We start from the raw sequence: 25,201 nt of genomic DNA, 5'->3' as shown, positions 1-25,201 counted from the left end.
AGCCACTGCTCGTCAAAGGAGACGGGACTTGAAAAACCAGGGGACGGGCTCAAGGAAAGATGGGGAGAAGAGGAGTTGGTTTTCTGACCCCACTTTTCGCTGCCTGAAGGAGTCTCAATGCGGCTGACAATCGCTTTCTCTTCCTCTTCCCACAACGGACACCCTGTGAGGGAGGTCAACCTGAGAGAGCCCTGATAGTCCTGTTCAGCCAGAACAGCTTTATCAGTGCTGAGATGAGCTCAAGGTCACCCAGCTGGCTGCAGGTGGGGGAGCAGGGAATCAAGCCTGGCTCGCCAAATTACAAGCAGCCACTCTTAACCATGACACCATGCTGGCTCTGTGATTTAGTGACAGACGTTCTATGTAGCATCCAGAAAGGATGCAGGTGGGGGAGTACAAAAAACCCACAACAAAAATGGTATTTTTCAGGTTCAGAAACTGGAAAAAATATTGCCGTTTACCGATATTCTCGAATGTCAATCCCAGATTCAGTAAATCTTCAGGACGCCCGAATTTTTTCTGTCTCTATTACAGTCTGGCATTTGCCCTCTCCCTTCAGGGAGGAAATAAACCAAGCAACAATGACTGTCGTTCAGGCGTTACAAACACAGCCACCGAGCCCAGCAATCCTCCAACTATTTTAGATACAGAGAAACCGCGCCCAGAGAGAGTGACTGGCCCAACAGCATCGTCTCATCCCTGTTGGCATGATCGCACAACACCCACCAAGCGATTTAAACAAATTCCTCTCATGGGGAAAGGTGCCAAGAGGGTGCAGTTACCCAATGTGTTTGCTTAAGAGTCCTCCAACGCAGTGACCCAAATGTGGCTGGCCACCAAGAGGAGTATCTGCTGTGAACTCGGGGGTCCAGGTTTTTCGGGGCCAGTGGCCAGCAGGAGACTAGAGAAGGAGGGACAGAAGAACCGTGGCATTTTCCCTCTAGTTTGTAGTCCAAGTCCCCGGTGGCTCTCAGAGCGACCTGCTGATTGGCTGGGAGCCCCAGAGCTCTCGCGATCTGGAAGTCTAGGTTCTGTGTGTCCAGGGGCCAGCCCTAGGAGACTGGCAGGGGGGGGGGGAGAAGAACCTTGGCCAAGGATCCCCAAGGATCAACCCACCTTGACTGGGAGCCACAGGAACACTTCCTGCCTCCAAGCAGCACCGTCTCTCGGCTATTCTGCCACAAGCTGCTAACTGCGTCTCTGAATCCTCACTTCTACCGGGGCCAGACTTGGTTTACTTGCCTTGGAGATTACAGATGCATTTATTCTGTGGAGAGCCTCTTGTGCTGCAGCGGGCAGAGATTCAGCAGGTGGGGACTCATGCAGGAAACGGTGACACCTTTCAGAATCAAATCCAAGGCACATTTTTTTCTCCACAGGGCCTTCTCCAACGACCCCTTTATAGCCTCATGAAGGAGAGAGAAAGCACTTACATACCAACAGGTTGGTGGTACCGGGCCCGAGGAAAGCCCAGCTGGCCTCAGCCAGGGCCTACTCGGTCCTGGCCCCTGCTGGGTGGAACGAGCTTCCGGAAGAGCTAAGGACCCTGATGGAACTATCTCAGTTCTGCAGGATCTGCAAGACAGGCCAGGATGCAGAGCCCCCCCCCCCTCCCAATACAACACAACCTCCTGTTACAAAACATAATGCACAATGCTAGGGACTACGACGTATATTTATTAGCATAAGCGACCGATGCCGCATGGTTTACTGCAAATTGATATTTTATTGGAATTGTTTTTATTGATTGCACTCATGTTTACGGTTATGTGCCGCCACAAGCCGGCTGTACCGGGAGCGGCGGGAGAAAAGTCAAGTAAGTAAATAAATGGGAAATGAATGTATCAGAGGCAGATTTTCTTGGCATGGGTATGGCAAGGTAGCAAAGGTGATCCTCCACCCACCGAATCCTTGACCTTTGACAGCGTCCTTGCTGTCGGATGTTGGAGGGGAAGAGCAGGGGCTTTTATCTCGCCAGAAGGAAAGCGTAGGGCGTCTGCCTTTCCGTCACCCCATTTTATGAGGACTGCTTTGAAAATCACAGGTGAGGATCTTCCCAGGGGAGGTTTAAAACAGCTCTGCCTTTCAGGAAGTGAAGCAACAGAACACTTCAAGAAGGACGTAGATAAAATTGAAAGGGTACAGAGGAGAGCGACAAAGATGATTTGGGGCCAAAGGACCAAGCCCTATGAAGATAGGTTGAGGGACTTGGGAATGTTCAGCCTGGCGAAAAGGAGGTTGAGAGGGGACATGATAGCCCTCTTTAAGTATTTGAAAGGGTGTCACTTGGAGGAGGGCAGGATGCTGTTCCCGTTGGCTGCAGAGGAGAGGACACGCAGTAATGGGTTTAAACTTCAAGTACAACGATATAGGCTGGATAAAATTTCACAGTCAGAGTAGTTCAGCAGTGGAACAGGCTGCCTAAGGAGGTGGTGAGCTCCCCCCTCACTGGCAGTCTTCAAGCAAAGGTTGGATACACACTTTTCTTGGATGCTTTAGGATGCTTTGGGCTAATCCTGCGTTGAGCAGGGGGTTGGACTAGATGGCCTGTATGGCCCCTTCCCACTCTATGCTTCTAGGATTCTAGTTCAGCAGTGGAATCGGCTGCCTAAGGAGGTGGTGAGCTCCCCCTCACTGGCAGTCTTCAAGCAAAGGTTGGATACACACTTTTCTTGGATGCTTTAGGATGCTTAGGGATGATCCTGCGTTGAGCAGGGGGTTGGACTAGATGGCCTGAATGGCCCCTTCCAACTCTATGATTCTATGATTCTAAGGTGAGGCACCTTGGGCTCCTCCCAGCTCCATGAGGAAGGCCCAACCTAAGAAGGAGGGATTCAACCAAGGAGTCAGTTTGCAGGGCTGTTAGCATTTCATGGACATTAATCGATGTGGCCGCTATAAGCCAGAAGCAACCTGTCGGTCCTTAGAACACACGCCATGCATGTGCAGGCCCATTATGGGTCATTAGCACAGCCCAATAAAAACGACAGTCCGGGGAATATTAGTTCTCAGCCCCAGGGAGGTTACAAGAGTCACAACTGTTTTTTAACCGCGAGAGACAACATGGCGTAGTGGTTAAAACAGTCTGCTGGAGTGCCAGGTTTGATTCCCCGCTCCTCTGCATGCAGTCAAGTGTGATGACTTTGGGCCAGTCACAGTTCTCATAGGGCTGTTCTCTCAGAGCTCTCTCAGCCCCACCTGCCTCGCAGGGTTTTCTGTTGAGGGTTGAAGAAGGGAAAGGTGTTTGTGAGCCATTTTGGGATTCCTTCGAGTAGTGAAAAGCGGGGCCTAAAAATACAGCTCTTCTTTTTCTGTTATATGCACCGAAGCATCCTACAAAGGAGTTTGCGTAACCAGCCATCATCCAGGGAAACAAGGGGGTTTGAAGCCTGCGCATTTCTAGGAACCAACATGAAACTTTGCAGAGCGAGCATGAAATCCTTCGGGCATCCATCCCACAGAGGACCGGTGAAGCCAAAGAAACGTCAACGCCCCAAGCCCAAGGATTAAGCGCAAACACATCCAGGTAACCGCCCCCAATCTCCCTGCAGAACACCCTCGCCCTGGGAGATAACACCTTAGCTTTTCCCATCAATATTTATTGCAGTGCCTGAAACAGCTGCACAAAGGCAGAAACTCAACAGATAGAGCTGTCCCTGATGTACCGTCTCCACGCAGGGAAAAGCTGAATGCGCTGAATTGCTGCCTGTTCAAGGAACAGCAGCTGGGGAAGTCCCAAGCGTCTCTCCCTGTGTCGTAAACTACTGTGTTTCAGTAGTTTAGTCATGGTTACAACTAACTCCCCCCCCAAAAAAAAACATTTTAAGCCTAGGGGCACATTTGGGCACTTTAACAAAATGGCCACCACAAAATGGCTGCTGCAGGAGGTGGAGCTAGACACAAATTGATGATTGCAACTTAACTTTGGTGACACAACGCAGATCTTTGTCTGGCGGTGGCCAAAGGAACGTTTTAAAAAATCTGCACAACCTGAAAAGGCTCTACCTAGCCCCCCCACACACACACTTCTAAAGAAAAGGCTGGTGGGCGCCAGAAATAAGCCACTGCCACCCCCACCCCCCAGCAGTTCCAGATGACAAATGGACATTCACACATAGGGTTGATGCTCTGGGGCTAAACTAACATCACACATTATTATTATTATTATTATTATTTAATTTCTAGACCGCCCTTCTCCCAATAGGTCTCAGGGCGGTTTACAACATAAATAGTTAAAACACAATAAAATCCCCATAAAAACCCCAATTAAAAGTTACATATGACATATCACATAACATATAGCGGCGGTGGTCACAATTCTGATCTTAGTTCAGCCTGGTGGAGAGAATAATGTTCAGAAGAGGGTGGCACCAATACAATAGATCTAACCATGATCTCGGTGTTAGAGATCTCAATATTGGAGGGGATCCTCTGATGGGTTAGTGGGAGAGCTGCCCTGGCCTCAACCATATGCCTGGCGGAAGAGCTCCGTCTTACAGGCCCTGCGGAAAGCTGGTAGATCCTGCAGGGCCCTTAGCTCTTCTGGGAGCCACATTATGTGGAGATTTCTGAAGAGGCAACCCTCCCACACCCACACCCACCCTACACTCCAATTCCGTATGCACCGTCAAGTGACTTTTAGGGGCTGGAGGCACAGAAGGATCACACCTGAGCCCCTGAACCTGCATCCTGCAAACTCGCCTCCTTGACCCCCGCAGGCACACAAGTGCTTCTGAAGGAGCGCAACATGATTGGGAAACGTGATTTATTTCTAAATATATGCCTGTTCCACAAGATGTATTTACTTTGTTTTGTTTATTGTTGAGATTTCTAAACTACCCCTCTCCAAAAATCGTCTCTGGGCTGTGTACATCAGTAAAAATCAAAAAGCTTGGTCAAAACCTTCACCTGTTCCACTTAATATTTCTGATAAGGCCTAGGAGGAGGAGCTGGGCTCATGGCTTAGGTGTCTTAACACCCACTCAGGGCAGCTGTCCCGCCCATGAGTGCCTCCTCCTCCTCCAACCGGCTTGCCTGTCTGTCCAGTGGCCAGCCAATCGCCTTCCGTCCCCCACCCTGACCACCCTCTCCTCCTTCTACTTCCCTCCAAGGCTCAGAAGCAGCAGATCCCTGGTGCAAGAGAGCTGCCCCTACCGGTGAGTTCCCTGCCCAGGGGCTTTCAGTACCTGGGCTTTGGGGGTCCCTGGGTGGCTGCCTGGCCCCTAGGGGACCGAGCCCCCCCAGCCATAGCCTTGGCCGGGGACATGCTGCCCTAACAGCTGCCTGCAGCCTTTCAGGTCCTGGAGGGGGGGGGGCATCCGGAAAACAGCCGCCTGCTGCATTTCCAGATCCTGGGGGGAGGCCATCCACAGAGTTCTTCCACCACCACCCCAATCTAGCGCCCATTGTATTCCTGAATGCTCCTAGTTTGAAGCATAATTTATCAGCGTGCCAGGCCACAAGCCCAGCTGTCTCTCAGAAACGTCTGCCGTGGAATGGGGGTAACCGTCCAGCAGAAACCCCCAGGAAGGGGGTAAGCAGGTGGCCCAGATTGAGGTGCAGTTTGGGCCTCAACCAAATGCTAGCAGAGCACCGTTTTGCAGGTCCTTCTGAACTCTGAGAAGGGGCAGCCTCAGTCCTGCACATCATTATGGCATGGATGTTTAGCAACCCTAAATTCAAGTCCAGTAGCACTTGAAAAACCTACTTGACTTCCAGAACCAATGCCTTCAAAAGTTGATCCTCACTTTTATAGGACTGTTAGACTTCCTCGAAGCATAGGGCTGAGAAATCGTATTGGCCTTTCAGTTGCTACCGAACTCAAATCTTGCTCTCCTGCTGCAGACCAACCCAGAGACCCACCTGGAGCAATTTCCACCCCTAACCGTTCCAAGCAAGATCCCCCCTCACAGCTTTCCAAAAACTACTTCTTTTTGCTGCCATCCCTGTGGTTTCTGCTGCCTTTCCTATAGTTGCACCCCTTATTTCAAGGGCTGTTGTCTACAGCCATCCCCTCCTTCAAAGACCTTTTTACAGCTCCACGGTCCGAAGTTTCAGCTGGAACGGAGACGTCTGAATTTACTGGGAAGTCATGCTTCACACACGGCATATCTCCCACCCCTGGAGCAACACCCGTTTCCAAGCAAATGTCACGTAAGCCACACGACGTGGTCCTCGGCTAATTAAGCCCCCATATGACCCTCCCGTTTTGGAAAGCTTTGTCTAATCGACACAGTAATCATGCAAAACGAGGGGAAACCATTCACAAACAGGGCCCTTATGCCGCCCTTCAATTGGCTCTTTAACACACCCTTCGACTGAGCCCCCTACAATGGCCAAGCAGGTGGTGTGCAGGGACCACGAAGCCGCTTAAGCCAATCGCGTTCTCCCCGTTGCTTTGTTATGCCGACCTCCCACCCGCCCCCGACTTTCCACCTCCATCTGTTTCTTCCGTCCGCCGGTTTCTCCCGCATTCAGATTTCGAAACCCTTTCCACTGCAGCAATAGTCTCGTTAGAGCCTGGACTCACACAAGGCCGTCTTTTGACAATACCAAAGAGATAGAGTCTCCCCAAATTAGCAGGATGAGAGCAAGCACCACCGTTTTTGCAGGACACCAGCCGATACAAAAAATGGGACGGAAAAGGAAGAGAAAAGGGACTCTTGCTTACCTTCTTTTTGGAGTGGGTTCTGTCCTCCTCTTTTGCCGCTTTGCTATTTTTCCCAGCTCTGGAAACTTTTTGCTCCCCGGACTGTTTGATGGTGATTTTGATCTCGGGTGGGCATATATAGTTCTCCAGGTTCTTAGGGGGCTTCTTGGCTCTCTTGGTAGTCTGGATTTTCAACTTAAGACTCCCTTCGGTGAAGTTCGCCTCCTTGATGGAAAACTCTTGGTCTTCCAGGCCATCTCCAGCTACCCATTTCTCACTGTCTGCATTGGAAGTAGAATCCACGTCTCTCCCGGAACACAGCTCGTCCTCCTCCTCGGCCTCCATGCGGTTGCCGCTCATGGCCATGCCTTTTGAAGAACCCGAGGTCGACAGCATGGCCTCCCCAGAGCAGCCGGGAGCAGAGGGAGCCTTTGCCGAAGCAACGGCAGACACCAGGAAATCCGGCTCTCCTCCCCTTAGCCGGACAGTGCTCGAATTTTCCCTTGGCTCCATGTTGATCCCCCGGTCCGTGGAAGTTTTATAAGGGGGAAGCGATGAGAAAAGGGGGGACACCCCAGAAAGGGAACAGTACCTCTCCGCAAGGTTTAGAGTCTCAACTGTCCAAACACTGCAAGGAGTTCAGAAGAGTTCAGATCTGCAACTGGTAAAGACATAAAACAACAACAAAAAAAGGCCGTAAGTATTTCAGAGGCCCATTTCTATATGTCAGTGAAAGTTAAAATAGCTGGAGGAACATGAAGACCTAATGAAACCAAATTTTACCATGCCGTGTTTTTCACGAGTTGTCCTTCAGGTTCATTTCAGATGCTCTAAACCAGGGGTAGTCAACCTGTGGTCCTCCAGATGTTCATGGACTACAATTCCCACGAGCCCCTTCCAGTGTTTGCCATCTGGAGGACCACAGGTTGACTCCCCCTGCTCTAACCCAGCCTTTTTCAACCTTTTGACCGTGGCCTCACCTCCATGCCATGCCTCCCCCAGAAGTGACACAGAATCATAGAGTTGGAAGGGAACTCCAGGGTCATCTAGTCCAAGCCCCTAGACTGGCTCATGTGCAGTCCCTAAGGCATGGGAAGAGAACCCACATGTGGCATCTGCCTTCCCAAGACCGAGATGTTAAGCAGTAGATTACAGCCTCTGCAATTAGGCTGGAGATCCGAGAGTTTCCTTCCAGGGCAAGTAGCTATCTGCTATACGGCAGAAGGGGAGGGGGAGACAGCTGTGGCCAAGTGCATGCTGCCATAATTCACAAGGCCCGTGAAAGAAACACAGCCCAAGGTCCCAGCAGGCCAGAAAAGTACCCAGCCAAGTGTTGAGAATAAGCTGATATTAAAGTGCAGAGAGGGCTACACAAACTCCATTATGGGGGTAATCTATTCACACTTCATTTCCCCTGTAGCTTCTGGACCTGGCTGCCGACTTCCGCACGGTTCAGAGTGCCAAGGGGCAGACAAGAAGGAGCGGCCACATAAACGCGGCACAACAACACAGAAACGTATTTTTATTTCCTCGGATTCTTGTTCGGGGGCTCTTGCTTGTCAGGTACAAAAAGAGCTTAAGACTCTTGGAAGCATATACCCCGGAAATCTTGCCGGTCTCTCCGGTGCTACTACACTTGCATCCAACTCAGCCTTTCTCGACTTTTTTTGCCACTGAAAAACTCCTGAAACATTCTTCCGGCCCAGACGTGGCACGATCGTGCAGAATATGGTTGGGAAGCAGAGCTGTGGACACGCCCACCCAGGGCCCCTCCCCTTCCCACCCCGTCCAGGATCATCATTGGCCATTTTGGGAGGGGAGGGGCAGGTCAACATGACCATATATGGTCAAGATCACCTTTTGGCATTCCACAGGGTCTGCAAAACGGAGCTCTTCCTCCAAGTCTAAGGTTGAGGCTGGGGGCAGTGAGGAAGAGTGCCCCCCTCCCAGTGTCATGCAGCAATCGGTTGTCATCTTGACCCTCTTTTCTCCCCCCAGAGGTATGGATGGGGGGGGGCACGGGATGGGGAAGGTGCTACTGTCATGTTGTTTCTGCTCTTATTGTGATTTTGTGGTCTCTTTTAATGGGTTTTTAATCGAGGGCTTTATCGGACATCTGTAACCTGTTACGAGCCGGTCTTGGCAGTGGTGGGCAATAAATTTAATAATAATAATAATAATAATAATAATAATAATAATAATAGTAGTAGTAGTTTACCAAATTAAAAAAATATATTAAAATTAACTCCCATCCATTCGAGAAACCCTTCCAGGGCCTTCAAGAAACCCCCGGATTTCATGAAACCCTGGTTGAGAAAGCCCGGTCTAACTAATTCAGTCCACCTTCTGGATCCCTTTACCCACGCATCTTCCCAAGAGCCACTGTGGTGTAGTGGTTAAAAGCGCCAGCCTCTAATCTGGAGAACCAGGTTGGACTCCCCACTCCTTCACATGCAGCCAGCTGAGTGACCTTGGGCTAGTCACAGTTCTCTTAGAGCTGAGCTTTCTCAGGCTCCACCTACCTCACAGGGTGTCTGTTGTGGGGAGGGGAAGCAGAAGATGTTTGTAAGTTGCTTTGGGACCCCCTTCAGGTAGTGAAAAGTGGGGTATAAAACCCCCAGCTCTTATCTACTACTTCTTCTCCTCAAAACATCCCATTACAATACACATGAACACATGATGCTGGCTTATCCCAAATTGGACTCCTGGTCCATGATAGTCAAACCAGAAGCAGCTCTCCAGGCGGAAGTCTTCCCCATCACCTACTGCCAGATCTTTGAACAAGAGGTGCCAGGGATTGAACCTGGAACCTTCTGGAGGCCGAACCTTTGGAGGGTCTACCACTGAGCCCCAGCTGCTCCCCTCCAAGCCGCCTAGCTTTCATAAGACAAGCTCTCCAGAATAACAGGCAGTAGATTTAGGACAGACAAAAGGAAAAACGCAACAACTGATGGAGTAATAGAGTCATAATAATAATATTTATTATTAAACACACAAACAAGCAAAATAATAAAAAAATATTTTTGCCTGACTTTGCACTCTCTCGACTCTCTCTCTCTCTCTCTGTTATTCAAGCAAGATAACAACAACAAAAATATTCAACCAAAAAATATATCCACAAGAGCCCACCAAAACAGTGACCAGTTGTGAAGAATCTCCATACGTGAAATGGCCAGTCCATCCACTGTTAACTGATATTTCACAGAATCACAGTGTTGGAAGGGATCTCTAGGGTCATCTATTCCAACCCCCTGCACCATGCAGGAAATTCACAACTTCCTGCCAGTTGTATCAGAAGGGGTGACAAGTGACACCTAAGACAGGGACAATGGTTCTCCGACTCTCCAAACGCAAAAGAGAAACATCCTAAAGGCATCAAACTAAAGATTAACAAGAAATGCTGATGTTTTCCATTCCCTCCCTCCTTTTGTTTTGCCTGCTTTGCATGGCCCGCTGTCATGTTTCCATACCAAACAACTTCATTTGCATCCAACATGTGCCCTTGTTCTACCCTTTCTTGACTTTCTGACCATTGAGAAACCCCTGAAACATTCTTCATTCTTCAAGAAACCCCAGAAGTGACACGCTCGTGCAGAATACAGTTGGGAAGCATAGCCCATACCCGCAGGGCCCCCACCACTGCACGATCCCAATCACACAGGACGTTCATGTTAAGAGCAGGATTCCTAGATCAGAAGAACACCCTCTTTATTTATTATGTTATTTATTTATCATTTATCATATAGAATAGAATTGTAAACCACCCATCCCAGTAACCCAGCTCTGGGCGGTAGAGAGCAGAAATTGATACAGAAGAAAGAAATAACAAACACGGAAACTCCACATGCAAAAGAACATTGGGTACCACGAGATGCAAATCTATGCATACTTGAAGATGCAGTCCCATTCGCGCAGTCAATGGCCATCTTTGAAATGGATTTAAGCAATCCCCGCAGTTTTGACAAAGCTGTAAGGACAACTGTCCTTGAGAAAGAAGAAATGCGAAGAGGAGGAGCCATGGTCCAGTGGCAGAGCATCTGCTTGGCATGCAGAAGGTCCCATGTTCAATCCCCAGCACCTCCACCTCTAACTGAAAGGACCAAGGTAATGTGGAAGAAATGATTAACAGCAACTGCCAATGAGAGTAAACAAAGCTGACCTTGATAGATGGAAGATCTATCAAAGGCTGCTTCATGCGTTCATGTGTACTGAGGATGTTATCATGTTTCTCCCGTAGTCCTTTGTATTATACTGCCTGTCCCCAGCCTGTGGTTGAGGAACAGATAGATTCAAGCCCCATAGCACTTTGATGATAGAAAAAGAAGAAGAAGAGTTGGTTCTTATATGCCCCTTTTCTCTACTTGAAGGAGGCTCAAAGTGGCTTACAGTCGCCTTCCCATTCCTCTCCCCACAACAGACACTCTGTGAGTTGGAAGGGACCTCCATGGTCATCTAGTCCAACCCCTTGCAGAATGCGGGAAATTCACAACGATAAGATCAACAGGATTTTCAAAGTATGAGCTTTCAAGGGTCAACTCTCCCTTCTTTAGATACAAAGGGAGCTATAGTGCATCCTTGGTGCAATCCTTAGCACCTCCACATTACACGGAATTCAGCTGGTTGGAAAGTCCGGTCTCTGAGTCCCTGGACAGCTACTGCCAGAATACACAACAGTCCACCTGTCGGACAAAGAGTCTTAATCGGAATAAAGCACTCGTCCATATAGCAAGGATTTAACCCCTTTTGTTTCTGAGAATACTTGACTTAGAATCATAGAATCATAGAGTTGGAAGGGGCCATACAGGCCATCTAGTCCAACCCCCTGCTCAACGCAGGATTAGCCCAAAGCATCCTAAAGCATCCAAGAAAAGTGTATATCCAACCTTTGCTTGAAGACTTCCAGTGAGGGGGCGCTCACCACCTCCTTAGGCAGCCTATTCAGGGATTTTGTTGTGAACTTCAGGGATTGAGCCTGAGTCCTGCCAGGCTTGGGTTGTACCACTAAGTAATGTTCCACCACTAGCCTCAAAATGGGTTAGAGATAGTCAAAAAAGAAAACTTTTGTCCTTCCCTCTTCAAAAACACTAGCTCTTGAGGGCATGCAATAGAGAGCCAGTTTGGTGTCGTGGTTAGGAGTGCGGACTTCTAATCTGGCATGCCGGGTTCGATTCTGCGCTCCCCCACATGCAACCAGCTGGGTGACCTTGGGCTCGCCATGGCACTGATAAAACTGTTCTGACCGGGCAGTGATATCAGGGCTCTCTCAGCCTCACCTACCCCACAGGGTGTCTGTTGTGGGGAGAGGAATGGGAAGGCGACTGTAAGCCGCTTTGAGCCTCCTTCGGATAGGGAAAAGCGGCATATAAGAACCAACTCTTCTTCTTCTTCTTCTTCTAAAGCTGGTGGATGGTAGATTCAGAAGGAACAAAAAGAAATACTTGGAAACATAGAATCATACAGTTGGAAGGGGCCTCCAGGGTCACCTAGTCCAACCCCCTGCACAATGCAGGAACTCAAAACTACTTTTCACAACAAAACTTCTTTGCACAAAAGTGGAGATTGTAGGACTTTAAAGGAGGATTAGACAGATTACTGGAGATCTATCAGAGGCTATTGCACTTGGTGACTAGAGGGGACATCCACATTCAAAGGGAGTCAGCTTCTGAATCCCAGTGCCAGGAAACTTCACCAGGGAAGGCCTCAGACTCAGCACCCTCTGGTTGTCCACTGTGTGAGACAGGATGCTGGACTAGATTGATGATAGGTCTGATCCAGCGAGGCTCTTCTGTGGTTCTTATGAAGGCCTTAGCCACTGTGCCTTGTTGCTGGCTGTCAAGGAACGGTGTCAGACAGGATGCTGCACTAGATGGACCACTGGTACAGTCCAGAAGGGCTCATGTTCTGATGTTCTGTGAAAGCCTCAGTCTCTATGCCCTGTTAATGGCCATCCAGAGGAACTGGATGGACGACTGCTCTGATCCAGCAGGGCTCTTCTGATGTTCTTATGAAGACCTCGACCTCTTGGCCTCTATGCCCTGTTGCTGACCCTCCAGAGGAACTGGCTGGCCCTGTGTGAGACAGGATCCTGGACTAGATGGACCACTGGTCTTTTCCAGCAGGGCTTATGTCCTGTGAAGGCCTCAACTCTATGCCCAGTTACTGGCCTTCCAGAGGAACTGGTTGGCCTCTGATTGAGGCATGATGCTGAACTATATGAACCACTGGTCTGATCTGGCAGTGCTCTTCTGATGTTCATACGGAAGCCCCGCCCTCTAAGCCCTGTCGTCGATCATCCAGAAGGATTGGTTGGCTGCTGTGGGAGACAGGATGCTGGACTAGGTGGAACACCGTTCTGATCTAGCAGGGCTCTTCCTGTGGCTTTTATGTTCTTATGTTAACTGCATTCCTTCTCCCCCGGTTGCATGGGCTTATCCTGTATGGGACTCACTTCCAAGTAAGCGTGCACAGGATTACACTGCTAAGTAAAGCAATCTTCGCCGTGCCAGAGGATTTGAGGGCAGGGGGAGGAAGTATTTTTATATTCATTCCTCACCACTGCCTATGCTCCCGAGCACTTATCCTGTTTCCTCGCTATGCGCTCTCTCAACGTGCCAAATCAGGCAACCAACGTTAATTTTTTAAAGGTGCAATGATTTTTTGATTTCCAGCACTTTTGACCCAACCTCCATGGGGGTTTCTTTCATCCAGTCGAAGAAACTGACAAGGCAATATATTTCTTTGCAACAATTAAGGTGAGGAACAGGCTTCCTCGGGAGGTGGTGGGTTCTCCATCTTTGAAGATTTTTAAACAGAGGCTAGATAGCCACCTGATAGGGAGCCGGATTCTGTGAAGGCTCAAGGGGGTGGCAGGTGACAGTGGATGAGCAATTGGGATGTGAGTGTCCTGCATAGTGCAGGAGGTTGGGCTAGATGACCCATGAGGTCCCTTCCAACTCTATGATTCTATTATTCTATGATTCTATGAGTTGGCCTAAGGCCTAAGATTGTACAGTGCATACAATAATGTTTCAGTAATGGCCCATGGCCTTTGTGTGTGTTTTTTAATCTTAAAAGAAATTTATTTAAAGCTGGGCACAATAAATATTGAAATAATTTTGCAACCTGTTCTCCAAATTGCACGGACGCCCAACTTTTCAGGTCTTAGCTAATTCAAGTTAGATTCTTTGGTTTTCTGTTCTGTGCAACATTTCTCCCTTCCTTGTTCTTTGTTCCATGTTGGAAAGTGTCACGTCCCCAGTAGGGTTTTCAAGGCAAGATATTGCTGTATGTACTACGCAACTGTTCTACAAAGTTTTATGTAAACTGCCCAGAGCCATATGGAAGGGCGGTATAAAAATCTAAATGAATGAATGAATAAATAAATAAGATGCGTTCAGAGGAGGTTTGCCATTGGCTGCCTCTGTGCTGGAATCCCTGGACTCCCTTGATGGTCTCCCATCCAAGAACTAAGAAGAAGAAGAAGAGTTGGTTCTTATATACCGCTTTTATCTACCCATGGGAGTCTCAAAGCGGCTTACAGTTGTCTTCCCTTTCCTCTCCCCACAACAGACACCCTGTGAGGTGGGTGAGGCTGAGAGAGCCCTGAGATTACTGAAGAAGAAGAAGAGTTGGTTCTTATACGCTGCTTTTCTCTACCCAAGGGAGTCTCAAAGCGGCTTCCAATCGCCTTCCCTTTCCTCTCCCCACAACAGACACCCTGTGAGGGAGGTGAGGCTGAGAGAGCCCTGAGATTACTGAAGAAGAAGAAGAGTTGGTTCTTATATGCCGCTTTTCTCTACCCAAGGGAGTCTCAAAGCGGTTTCCAATCGCCTTCCTTTCCTCTCCCCACAACAGACACCCTGTGGGGTGGGTGAGGCTGAGAGAGCCCTGATATCACTGCCCAGTCAGAACAGTTTTATCAGTGCCGTGGCGAGCCCAAGGTTACCCAGCTGGCTGCATGTGGGGGAGCGCAGAATCGAACCTGGCATGCCAGATTAGAAATCCGCACTCCTAACCACTGCACCAAACTGGCTCTCCAACCCTGCTTAGTTTCCAAGATTTGACAAGATTGGTCTAGCCTAGGCTAGCCACGTGAGGGCAGCTACTCACTGGTAAAAGGGGCTAATGGCCAGCAACTATCTTATAGTGACCCTGTGATATTTCCCAAGTAAGAGACAAACAGAGGTGGTCTGCCCATTGCCCGCCTCTACCGAGCGACCCTGGGCTTCCTTGGTGGCTCCCATCCCAGGGCCGACCCAGCTTAGCTTCCAGCTTCGAGATTGGGCTAGCTTGGTCCACCCAGGAGAACATGCACAGTAAATAAAATGAGGGCCACATAAAAGACCACTATTTAATAAATAAAATGAGGGCCACATAAAAGACCACTATTTAATAAGTGGAGACCTGAGCAGTGACTCACGGAAGCTCCTCCCCTGCCCCAAAGGTGCCACTTAAAGAGCAAAATTCCAGTTGGGCCTTCAAGACTGACAAAATTTGGGGCAGGAGAGGAGCTTCTGTGAGTCACCTCTCACTTCTGCAGTAGAAAAGAGCCAGAGTCGAGGAGAAGAAAAAGCCGCCTTTCTCTACCAGGAGTCTTTCCCCAGAACACGTAAGGTAAGGCTGAGAGAGCCCAGAGATTACTGCTCCATCAGAACAGCTCTATCAGGACTGCGACCGGCCCAGGGTCACCCAGCTGGCTGCATGGGCAGGAGCGGGAAATCAAACCCAGCTCGCCAGATTAGAAGCCACCCCTCTTAACCGCTACGCCAAGCTGGCCCCTTCAAGACCAACCAAATGGCCTTTTGAATCACTGTGCGCTTCTTCGGATATCAAAAAGCAAGAGACGATCAGCACCTTAAGGACTAACCTAATTTGGAGCTTTCCCAATGCATCGCTCACTTCTTCAAATACCAATATTTTGTGTTTTTCATTGAAGCTTTGAGTTTGAGAAGTTAGATCATTAACAACAACAACAACAAAAACAACAAAGAGGACAAAAATCAGATCTATGATGCAGCACTAGCCTGATCCCCCATCCGGAGGCATTTGTCATCTTCCTCCTTGCATAACTGTTCCAACCTTTAAGACCAGAGATTAAAGCACCACTAAAAAGGACGATATTGTTTGGGGAAGCTTAGAAGCAAGAAGACGCCTCCTCCTCCTCCTCCTCCTCTTCTCCCCCCCACCCCCAGCAGCCAAATCGCCAGCTGTTAGCTGCAGGAATTAAATACATGGGAAGACACCTGGTGTTTACACAGGGCCCTGGGAGAAAGAGCCGCACGGAAGACTTGCCAAATGCCGGCCTTCCGAGGGAACAGTTCCGGGTTTATCCAGAGCTAAGACCACAGATGGCCATTCGGATTTGCAATTATCGTCAAAATGTTAAGTGGTGTGCAAAAAAAAAAAAAAAAAAAACACCCTCAAGAAAACTCAGTTCTGCAACAGATGGATGCCAGTTCTGAGACTTGTGATCCACAATAAGCTGTCAGGCCTGACCACTGCCTCTCCTAGTCAGAAGCAAGGATTATAGTACTACTACTACTACTTTTCACAGCATTCCTAAACCTGGCCCTGACCATCTCCGTTTTTGGAAATTCATTAGGCAATGTTCACTCTTTTTGATCTCTTCTTTGCAGCAACCAACATAGAAGCCGGGGCCTTCCTAAGAAGATCAGAAGAGCCCTGCTGGATCGGACCAATGGTCCATCTAGTCCAACATCCTATTTCACACAGCGGTAAACCAGTTCCTCTGGAGGGCCAATAGCAGGGAATAGATGCCAAGGCCTTCACAGAACGTCAGAAGAGCCCTGCTGGATCAGACCAGGGGTCCATCTAGTCCAGCATCCTGTCTCACACAGTGGCCAACCAGTTCGTCTGGAGAGCCAACAACAGGGCAGAGAGGCTGAGGCCTCTCTGGGAACATCAGAAGAGTCCTGATGGATCAGACCAGGGGTCCATCTAGTCCAGCATCCTGCCTCTCACAGGGGCCAACCAGTTCCTCTGGAGGGCTAACGATAGGGAAGAGATGCCAAGGTCTTCATAAGAACATCAGGAGAGCCCTGCTGGATCAGGCCAGTGGTCCATCTAGTCCAGCATCCTGTCTCTCTCAGGGGCCAACCAGTTCCTGTGGAGAGACAACAACAGGACACAGAGGCCAAGGCCTACATGGGAACATCAAAAGAGTCCTGCTGGATCAGACCTGTGGTCCATCTAGTCCAGCATCTTATCTCACACAGTGGCCAACCATTTCCTCTGGATGGCCAACAGCAAGCAGAGAGGCCAAGGACTTCATTCAACAGTGTGAGCATTTGCCACTACATGTTCCTGAAGACGGAGAGAACACAGAGCGTTTGCCCCTTTATCTCATTTCATCCACTGATAAGGACTGTAACCTCTTTTGGGGAGGAATTTAGTGTCACCAGTGATAGCTACCTTTCTGTTACTGTTCTTGGAAGCGGTTTGATATTCATTATCTTAATTTGTTTTGATATAGATTGCCACATTATACACTGACAAAGCTTACTGAAACAAGCGTAATTCACCAGGACATGTTGCCTGCACAGATTCACTTGGCACTTACTCCCACAGTGAACCAACAGCCAATTCCCCTGGACAGCCAATACCAGGGCATAGGGGCTGAGGCTCATGGGAATTGTAGTCCATGGACATCTGGAGGGCCGCAGTTTGACTACCCCTGCTCTAGGCCATCCATCCCCATCAGACCACGACGTATAAGCAGGCTTGGGGGGGGCTCACCACATTTTCTCATAGCGCAGGCCACCAGAACTTTCCCTGTTGGATTTCTGCCTGAGGTAAGAGCCACTGAATGCCCGGCAGCCTCCCTGCCAAAGAGGACGTCAACTTACTCACCAGCCTTGTGCGCCAAGCAATAAGGCAGGTTAAAAACAGGAGCCCAGGCTCCTGAAGGAAGACATGCCCTAACATAAGCAGCTCCAAAATAACAAAAAGGCTTCCTTCCTGAAGGAGGAAGCTTGTGGAATCACATGTCAAATCAGCACCAATGCCTGTTTGCGGAGGGCGGCACAGGGGAAACCCGTGCCGAATTCAAGAGTCAGTCTGCATAAGGGACGAGATTCTCCAGCGTCTTCTAAGAATCTCAAAATTGCAGGTATACATCTATATTTTTCAATGCACACGGTTTGCTTTCGGCCTCCCTGAAACGGAAGACGTCCTTCCAACCCTGGAAAAGCCCTTCTGCCCCTAAGCGAGGGATCGATTTACTTCCCCCCACCAAACACCGCTAGAAGACCAGCGGGGTCAGCCGTCAAATTGCCCGGAACATCCCTCCAAACTCCAGAGATGGACATATAAGGCAATGAATGGCACAGCGGCGGCCCCCGCCACAGGCCCGGCCTGCACACCGTCCACCCCGCTGGGCTGTTTACATCTTGCAGTTAATGAAACACCTCTGTTTTCGGCAGAAAGGGAGGAGGAGGGAGGGCCGGAGCGGCAAAAGAAATATCCTTAACACCTGTCATTTATTTCTCACAGAGTTCTGCTTTCACCACAAGGGGAGGGGGCGCCAATGAATGCCCCAGGACCTCCACTGGCACCACAGTTTTCTAGAAAGTCAAGTCGCCCTCTGTCTTTCCTAGCTGTGTAGGTTCAGTTTTCCCCTAGGGGTAGTCAACCTGTGGTCCTCCAGATGTCCATGGACTACAATTCCCATGAGCCCCAGGGGCTCATGGGAATTGTAGTCCATGGGCATCTGGAGGACCACAGGTTGACTACCCCTGCCCTAAGACACCACCGTATTCTAGCTCAGCATTGCTGCTACGAACCAACAGGGCTATCTATCTGGAATCATGTTTCCTAGAAATTCACGTGCAGCGCCAGAATTGGGGCATCACGCTCTATCCAGGAGTGGCCAACCTGTGGCTCTCCCGGTGCTGGCAGAGGCTCATGGTAACTGTAGTCCACGGGCATCTGGAGATCCACAGGTTGGCGACTCCCTGCTTATGCCGCCTTCCTTTCTCCGGACCTATTCTCTTTGGCCTCCACTGGAAAAGCGCCCACCCGAGAATCCAGAATCGTTAAAGAGGTAGAAAGTTTGTCAGAATACAACCTCCCACCCCCGGAAAAATTTAGAGGGGGAGATCACCAGAAGGACCACAGCCTCTGTAGTCGCCTGCTCAATGGATAATACGTTCCAAAAAAACGAGAACAAGAATCCATCTCTAGTCAGGCTTTCATCTTTCCTCCCTTTATTGCTCCTCTCTTGGAAAAAAAAAATGCTTTCAAACCCCATAAATGCACACAGTGCCTGCGCTGAGTAAATCAGATTCCATGCCTGGAAATCTCATACCAGAACCCCTCCGAAAGAACCAGAGCGGGTAGGCAGCGCCAGCAAGGCCTGGATTCCGACTCTCCTAAATCTCAGCCCCCGCCCCCTTCTCCAGGGTCTGTTCCCATCCAGGGAAGAAACCCACCCTACGCCCTGCACAGCCATGTCCCTGATGCAACACAGGCCCCTCCCTCTCTGGAGGGGAAGTCAAAATGCTTTTTTTGGGGGGGGGGCATGCATGGCAGAGGGGATTTTCTGGGGGGGGGGAGGAGAATGATCCACCTTATTTGGAGAAGGCCCAGGCTGAAGGCCAAGTCAGCGTGTCTTCCTTCCCAGTCAGGTCTAAACATGAACTGTTGTCATTCACACATGACAACAAACCTTCACGCAGGCACATGCACACACACGCGCACCGAAATTGAGAAATTGCCCTTAGCAGCACTGGATTTCCGAACCCTGATCCAGCAAATTGACACAGAATGTTTGCAATGTGTAAAGGGGGGGGGGGGGAATCTATCCCAGGGACCCCATTTTTGATCCAGAGATGGCATTTCAGGGATGCTTTAAAGCAGGAGAGGCCGAACGGTGGCTCTCCAGGGGTCCGCGGACTACAATTACCATGAGCCCCTGCTGGGGCTCATGGTAATTGTAGTCCGCGGACCCCTGGAGGACACCGTTTGGCCTCCCTTGCTTTCTCTGCCAGCCTGTGTTGCAGGACAGCTGGAGGTTTATCCCCCCCCCAAGACTTTTCACACGTGGGATCCTCCAAGGCGCTTGGGCAGAGTAACAGAGGAGTCACCTCCTCCCCCCCCCCCCGAAAAGCACCCCCACCCTTCTTCCTGGGGACCCATTTCTGAGACTTCCTCTCTTCTGCAGACTGGTGGGAAGCCAGTCAGAGAAAGCAGAGCCAACCAGAGCCCTGCTGGAGAGAGAAAGGGGACGATTTTCGATTTTCGAAGGCAGGCCAAGCCGAATCCTGAATTTTGGGGTTGTTGTTGTTGTATTTTTAAAGGGGGGGGCGCATGTTGCAGGGGGAGGAACCCCGCATGGTGAGTCACCCGTCCCTTCTTCTCCTGGGAGCGAAACCACAACCACACTCACACCCACAACACATCCCCAGCATGCACACACACACACCCCTCTCCCTCCCTCCCTCCCTCCCTCTCGGCGGCGCTTGTTTATGGCTTGAGCCGGAGCCGGCCGCGTCCTTTGGCCAATGTCAGAACAGCCACATAAGGGAGGGAGGGAGGGAGGGAGGGAAGTGGGGGGGGGGGGTTGCAAAGAAATTAAACATCTGCACAAAAAGCTGGAAAGGGCGGGGGGAGGGGGGCTCTGCAAGGTCTGGAATCCGCGTGCAAAAATATAAAAAAGGAATTAAAGAGGGGCGGTGGACGCCCCCCAGCAACGATGAAAGAGGCTTCCCGGGGCGAACGGGAGCTGTTGGCAAGGCCCTCCGCTTTGCAACGCTCCCAGGTAGCGACCCCCCCAGAAGTGAAACAGGCGCAATTCTAGCGAGCGGGCTCTTGGGGGAGGCGGGGTCCCGATCCGCCGCGCGGCTACGACTCCCCAAAACGGAGCCTCCTCGGAAGCCGGTCCCCCGCGGGGCTGCGCGCACGTCGACACGGGGATCCCCCTTGCCCCGCGCGCCCGTTGACTCTGCAGGCGCGTTTACTCGCAAGTAAGCCCCTCGGGCCGTGCAGCGTGTCCTTCTCTCCCGCCTCCCCCCCCCAAAAAAAACAAGGATTCGGCAGCCGCGGTTTTTGCAGCCCCCCCCCCCCACTGACTCCTGAGCAAGGGCACTGCAGCCGGAGCGCAGGAGGCGGGAGGGCAGGTCTCCTTGGGAGCAAGCGGCGGCGAGAGGGGAGAGGGGAAGGCGGGTGTTTGTCTGCTTCCACAAAGAAATCCTTTCCCTCCGGTGCCTTCGCGCCCGGGATCGGGGCCGCCCGCCAGCCCCTCCGGACGCCCTCCGGGATGCGCAAGAGGACTTTCCACCCCGGGGGCGCCGAGACGGCGCGGGATCGGGGGGGCTTTTCCTGCCCGGCCGGCCAGGCGGCTCTCCATGCAGCGGGGAGGCAAAGAGAGAGGTGGTCCTGGACCCCCCCCCCCCCACGAACCCCCCACCCACCCACGCCCCCTCCGCGCTCGGGGACCCCACTCACCCATCGCTCCCGGGCGCCCCGCCGAACGAAGGCGCCCCTTTTGCGCCCGCCTGGCCGACGCGCGGCTCCCGCTCCGGCTCCGGCTCCGGCTCCTGCAGCGGCTCGTCCGTCCGTCGGGCGCTCAGATGGCGCGGCCGGCCCCAGGCAGCCCCAGCCCCCCGAGGGCGCGCTCCTCCTCGGCCGCCTGCTCCTGCCGCGGCTCCTGCGGCACCAAAGCCATGGCGGGCGGGCGAACTGTCAGCGGCGGCGGCGCGGAGGCAGAGGCGGCGCAGGCGGAGGCGGAGGCGGGCCGCTCGGGGGCGGAGGGAGAAGGACACAGAGCGAGGGAGGAGGGAGGACCGGGCGAGGGAGCGACAGACGCGGCTCCCGGTGGCTTGGCTTCTTTTTTTTTGCCAGAGGTGGGAAAATGGCGCCTGGCTCAAATGAGCAAAAAAAAGGGAAAGTCAAATCACACACGCCGCCGAGAATCGCCCAGGCAACACACGCGGAGGCGTCCCTTTCGAGGCCTAGCCATAGCACTGCAAGGGGTGGGTGGGTGGGTGGGTGGGAAGGAGGGGGCGCGAAACGTTTTGCAAAAGGAAGGTTTTTGCAAAAAAAAATGCTTAAAAAAAATCAAAGCCTCCTTGCTCCTCCTTGTCCTCGACGCCGAGCCGCTGCCTTTCTCTCGCTCCGGGCCGCGCGCGGATGGGCTCTCTGCAGGCAGGGAGGGCGGGAGGGAGGGAGAAGGTCACGATCCGGCTCCCTCTGCGCCCAGCGGCGGCTCCCCGCTTGCAGGGAAACAAAAAGGACGGTGCGGGGTGTGGGGGGCTCCCGGGAAACGCCGAACCGGGAAGGGGGGTGTGGAGGGGGGGGGGAGTGGAGCGAGCTCTGCTGCTCCGGCGCAATCGGTGGTGGAGAGCCGCCGCCACGATCGCCTGAGCGCGCTGCTGCTCGCTGCTGCTCGGCTCTGGGGCGCCCCCCTCCGGCCCTTCGGCCTCCCTTCCAGCGACCCGGCCTCGAAAAGGAACCGTTTTGGTCGAGGGCGCTTTTCATTCACACGCACTGAAGAATCCAGCTTCGGTCCAGTTTGGGGCTCATCGCCCAGTCCGCTTTCTGAAGGATCCGGCGAAGGGCTTGGAGACAGGATTGAAAGGGCCGGATTTGACACCGGTGGGAAACAGGACAGATGGTGGGGAGATGTTTGGACTTGCCCCAAAGCGGAAAGGGCCAGAGGTCGGTTTTGTAAAACAAGCTAAAAAGTAAAATAATGACCGTAGTGCAAGCACGCCGGTAGAGCATCTGCTTCTCATCCTGTGGCATCCCCAGTTGAAAGGACCAGGCAGGAGGTGATGGGAAAGACCCCCCCTAGAGCATCTGCTTAGCATACAGAAGGTCCCAGGTTCAATCCCCGGCATCTCCAGTTGAAAGGACCAGGCAGGAGGTGATGAGATAGACCACCCCCAGCTCACCACTAGAGCATCTGCTTGGCATACAGAAGGTCCCAGGTTCAATCCCCGGCATCTCCAGTTGAAAGGACCAGAGAGGAGGTGATGGGAAAGACCCCCCCCCCCAGCTCACCTCTAGAGCATCTGCTTGGTCTGCAGAAGGTCCCAGGTTCAACATTCTCTCCTTGATCTCCTTTATTGCCAATAAACTTCTTGTTTTAGTTTCAGGTTTTTCATGCTTAGACATCAGTTCACCACTTAGGGTCGCCAGCTTCCAGGTGGAGCCTGGTGTTCTCCTGGAAGGACAAATTGGTCTTCAAACAGCTGCGTCCCCCTGGAGAAAATGGTAGCATCAGAGGACTGACTCCATTGGACACCATAGATCTAGGTAAGGGGTAGTCAACCTGTGGTCCTCCAGAGGTACATGGACTACAATTCCCATGAGCCCCTGCCAGCATTTGCTGGCAGGGGCTCATGGGAATCGTTGTCCATGGAGGACCACAGGTTGACTACCCCTGATCTAGGTGAAACTCTGCCTCCAGATATCCCTCCCCCTCCCGCCGCCGCACGGCCATTGGCCCCAAACCTACAGGACCATTCCTGCCGTTGTAATTTGCCAGCATGTTCTCACCACATTGAATTCTGGATGCAGGCCCTGAATTTGTGCTTGGCAGTTCTGCATTTGTGGTTTCCTCCAGCACTGGCCAGGATTGCTTTTGCGGCTTGCATTTTGCACTTCTTTCGGGAGAGTGCCTGCCACCTTGTTTCACCTTCCTTTAAAAAAAAAAAATTGAGCATGCACAATAACACAATAACCCCACCCCTTCCCTGGCTTGCTCTCACATCCAGCCATCACAGATGCTGCTGGGGGAAAGGGCGAGCAGGCACCTGGGGCTCTGGTAAGGGCAGGAAAGAGCAGGGGAGAAAAGTGAGCACGGCTGCTGTAAAGAGCTCACGTTGTAATGCAGTCAAAATAAATAAAAATTTAACAAGGAACCACCGCCCCCATCTCTTGATTCCCATGGCAGTCGAATCACTCAAGCAAGGGGTGTGTGGTTCTTGCGCTGATGTGTGCACATTCCCTGTACATGAAGGAGAGGAACTTTAGGATAGGTGGACCTATGTAGTCTGGAAATGTTTTTATGATGCTAAGTGATTGTTGTCTGAGATTGCGCATTCTTTTTATTACTGATTTGAAATGTTTTAAATCTTTTTTATATTTTCCTTTTGCATTGTAATGGCCTATGGCTACATGCAATAAAATCTGACTTGACTTGACTGTACATGAAGGAACCAAAAGTATGCTGGCCACCGTTAAATGAATGTTTTCCTGTATGGAATTTGCAAAGTGCCCCATTGTTCCTTCAACCATAAAGTGCATTTAGATGCTGGAGGGGAAGACCAGGGGAGGTGTGTGGGGGGGTGTGGTGTTTATGCTACTGCAGATGAACGTTGTAACGTGATTATGTTCAAAATGAAAAAAATATATATGGCATGGGGAGAAGGGGTGGTATTTCTGGTGATATAATTAAAAGTAAGGTGGGATTATAAAACTATCGAAAATCAGTACTGCAGAACAGAAAACAGTTTAACTTTCATGGAATAGTCTATATAATCACGAATGGATCGAGTGGAATATTGACATATTCCTGTAGGGACATCGTGAACAGAGTAGCTTCAAAAAGGTTAACTCGCTACAGCTCCAAGCCCAGGTCAGAGGGATAAGAAGACGGGAAAGCTAGCAAGGGCCAGAGAGGTTTGGAATCTAAGTCAGCCTCTCTCAACATCATTATTTTCTCAGCCTTTCTCAATGTTCATTATTATATCTATACTAGGGGACAAGCCAGTTGCATTCAGGAAAATAACAGGGCACTAGATTTGGGGGGGGGGGGGGGTGGAAGGACTCTGTGGACGGCCTCTCCCTCCCCCCAGGACCTGGAAAGGCTGGAGGTCCCTGGTAAAGGAACACATTGGCAGGGGCAGCTCTCACGCAGCAGGGATCTGCAGCCTCCGAGCCTCGGAAGGAAGTGGAAGGAGGAGGGGGTGGTCAGGGGTGGGGGATGGAAGGTGAATAATTGCCTGGCTGCTGGACAGACAGGCAGGCCGGTTGGAGGAGGAGGTGCTCAGGGGCAGGACAGCTGTCCTGAATGGGAGTTAAGCACTGAGTGGCACTTAAGCCAATTGGCTTGCCTGTCTGTCCAGCGGCCAGCCAATCGCCTTCCATCTCCCTCTTCCTTCCACTTCCCTCCAAGGCTTGGAGGCTGCAGATCCCTGCTGCATGAGAGCTGCCCCTGCCGGTGAGTTCCCTAACAGCTGCTTGCAGCCTCTCCAGGTCCTTGGGGGGGAGGGGGAGGCAATCTGCAGAGTTCTTCCACCTCACCCCACCCCAATCTAGCCCCCGTTGTATTCATGAATGCAATGGGCTTGCCCCCTAGTATAGTCATAATTCCTCTTCTCTATATGTTATGTTTTTGGCCTCCTGGTTTTTCACATCCCATCTGTTGTTTACATGTGAACCGTTTTTAGTAACCATGGAAATAATGTTGATGAGTGGAAGAAATGCATGGCTTGCAGAAACAGGGGTTGCCAGCTCCAGGCTAAGGAATTTCTGGAGATCGGGGGCGGGGCCCTGGGAGGGTGGGACTTGGGGAGGAGAGGAACGTCA

At 51.3% G+C, this 25,201-nt stretch overlaps 1 protein-coding gene across 1 annotated transcript in view; it reads right to left on the bottom strand.

Moving 5' to 3' along the window:
- Window positions 1-21,618, bottom strand: part of SETBP1 (SET binding protein 1) — a 269,159-nt gene extending 247,541 nt beyond the window's left edge. Inside the window, exons 1-2 of the mRNA XM_077346701.1 lie at window positions 21,113-21,618; window positions 6,671-7,310 (exon numbers count right to left, since the gene is read on the bottom strand). Coding sequence (XP_077202816.1) covers window positions 6,671-7,162 — 492 coding nt within the window. The 5' untranslated portion in view covers window positions 7,163-7,310; window positions 21,113-21,618. The remainder of the gene's footprint in view (window positions 1-6,670; window positions 7,311-21,112) is intronic.
- Between the last annotated feature and the right edge of the window lie 3,583 nt (window positions 21,619-25,201).

Source organism: Paroedura picta, chromosome 7 (assembly GCF_049243985.1).
Source record: "Paroedura picta isolate Pp20150507F chromosome 7, Ppicta_v3.0, whole genome shotgun sequence".
In the NCBI taxonomy this organism is placed as follows: Eukaryota; Metazoa; Chordata; class Lepidosauria; order Squamata; family Gekkonidae; genus Paroedura; species Paroedura picta.
Note: the sequence above shows the minus strand (reverse complement) of the source record. Positions and strands in the feature narration are given on the sequence as shown.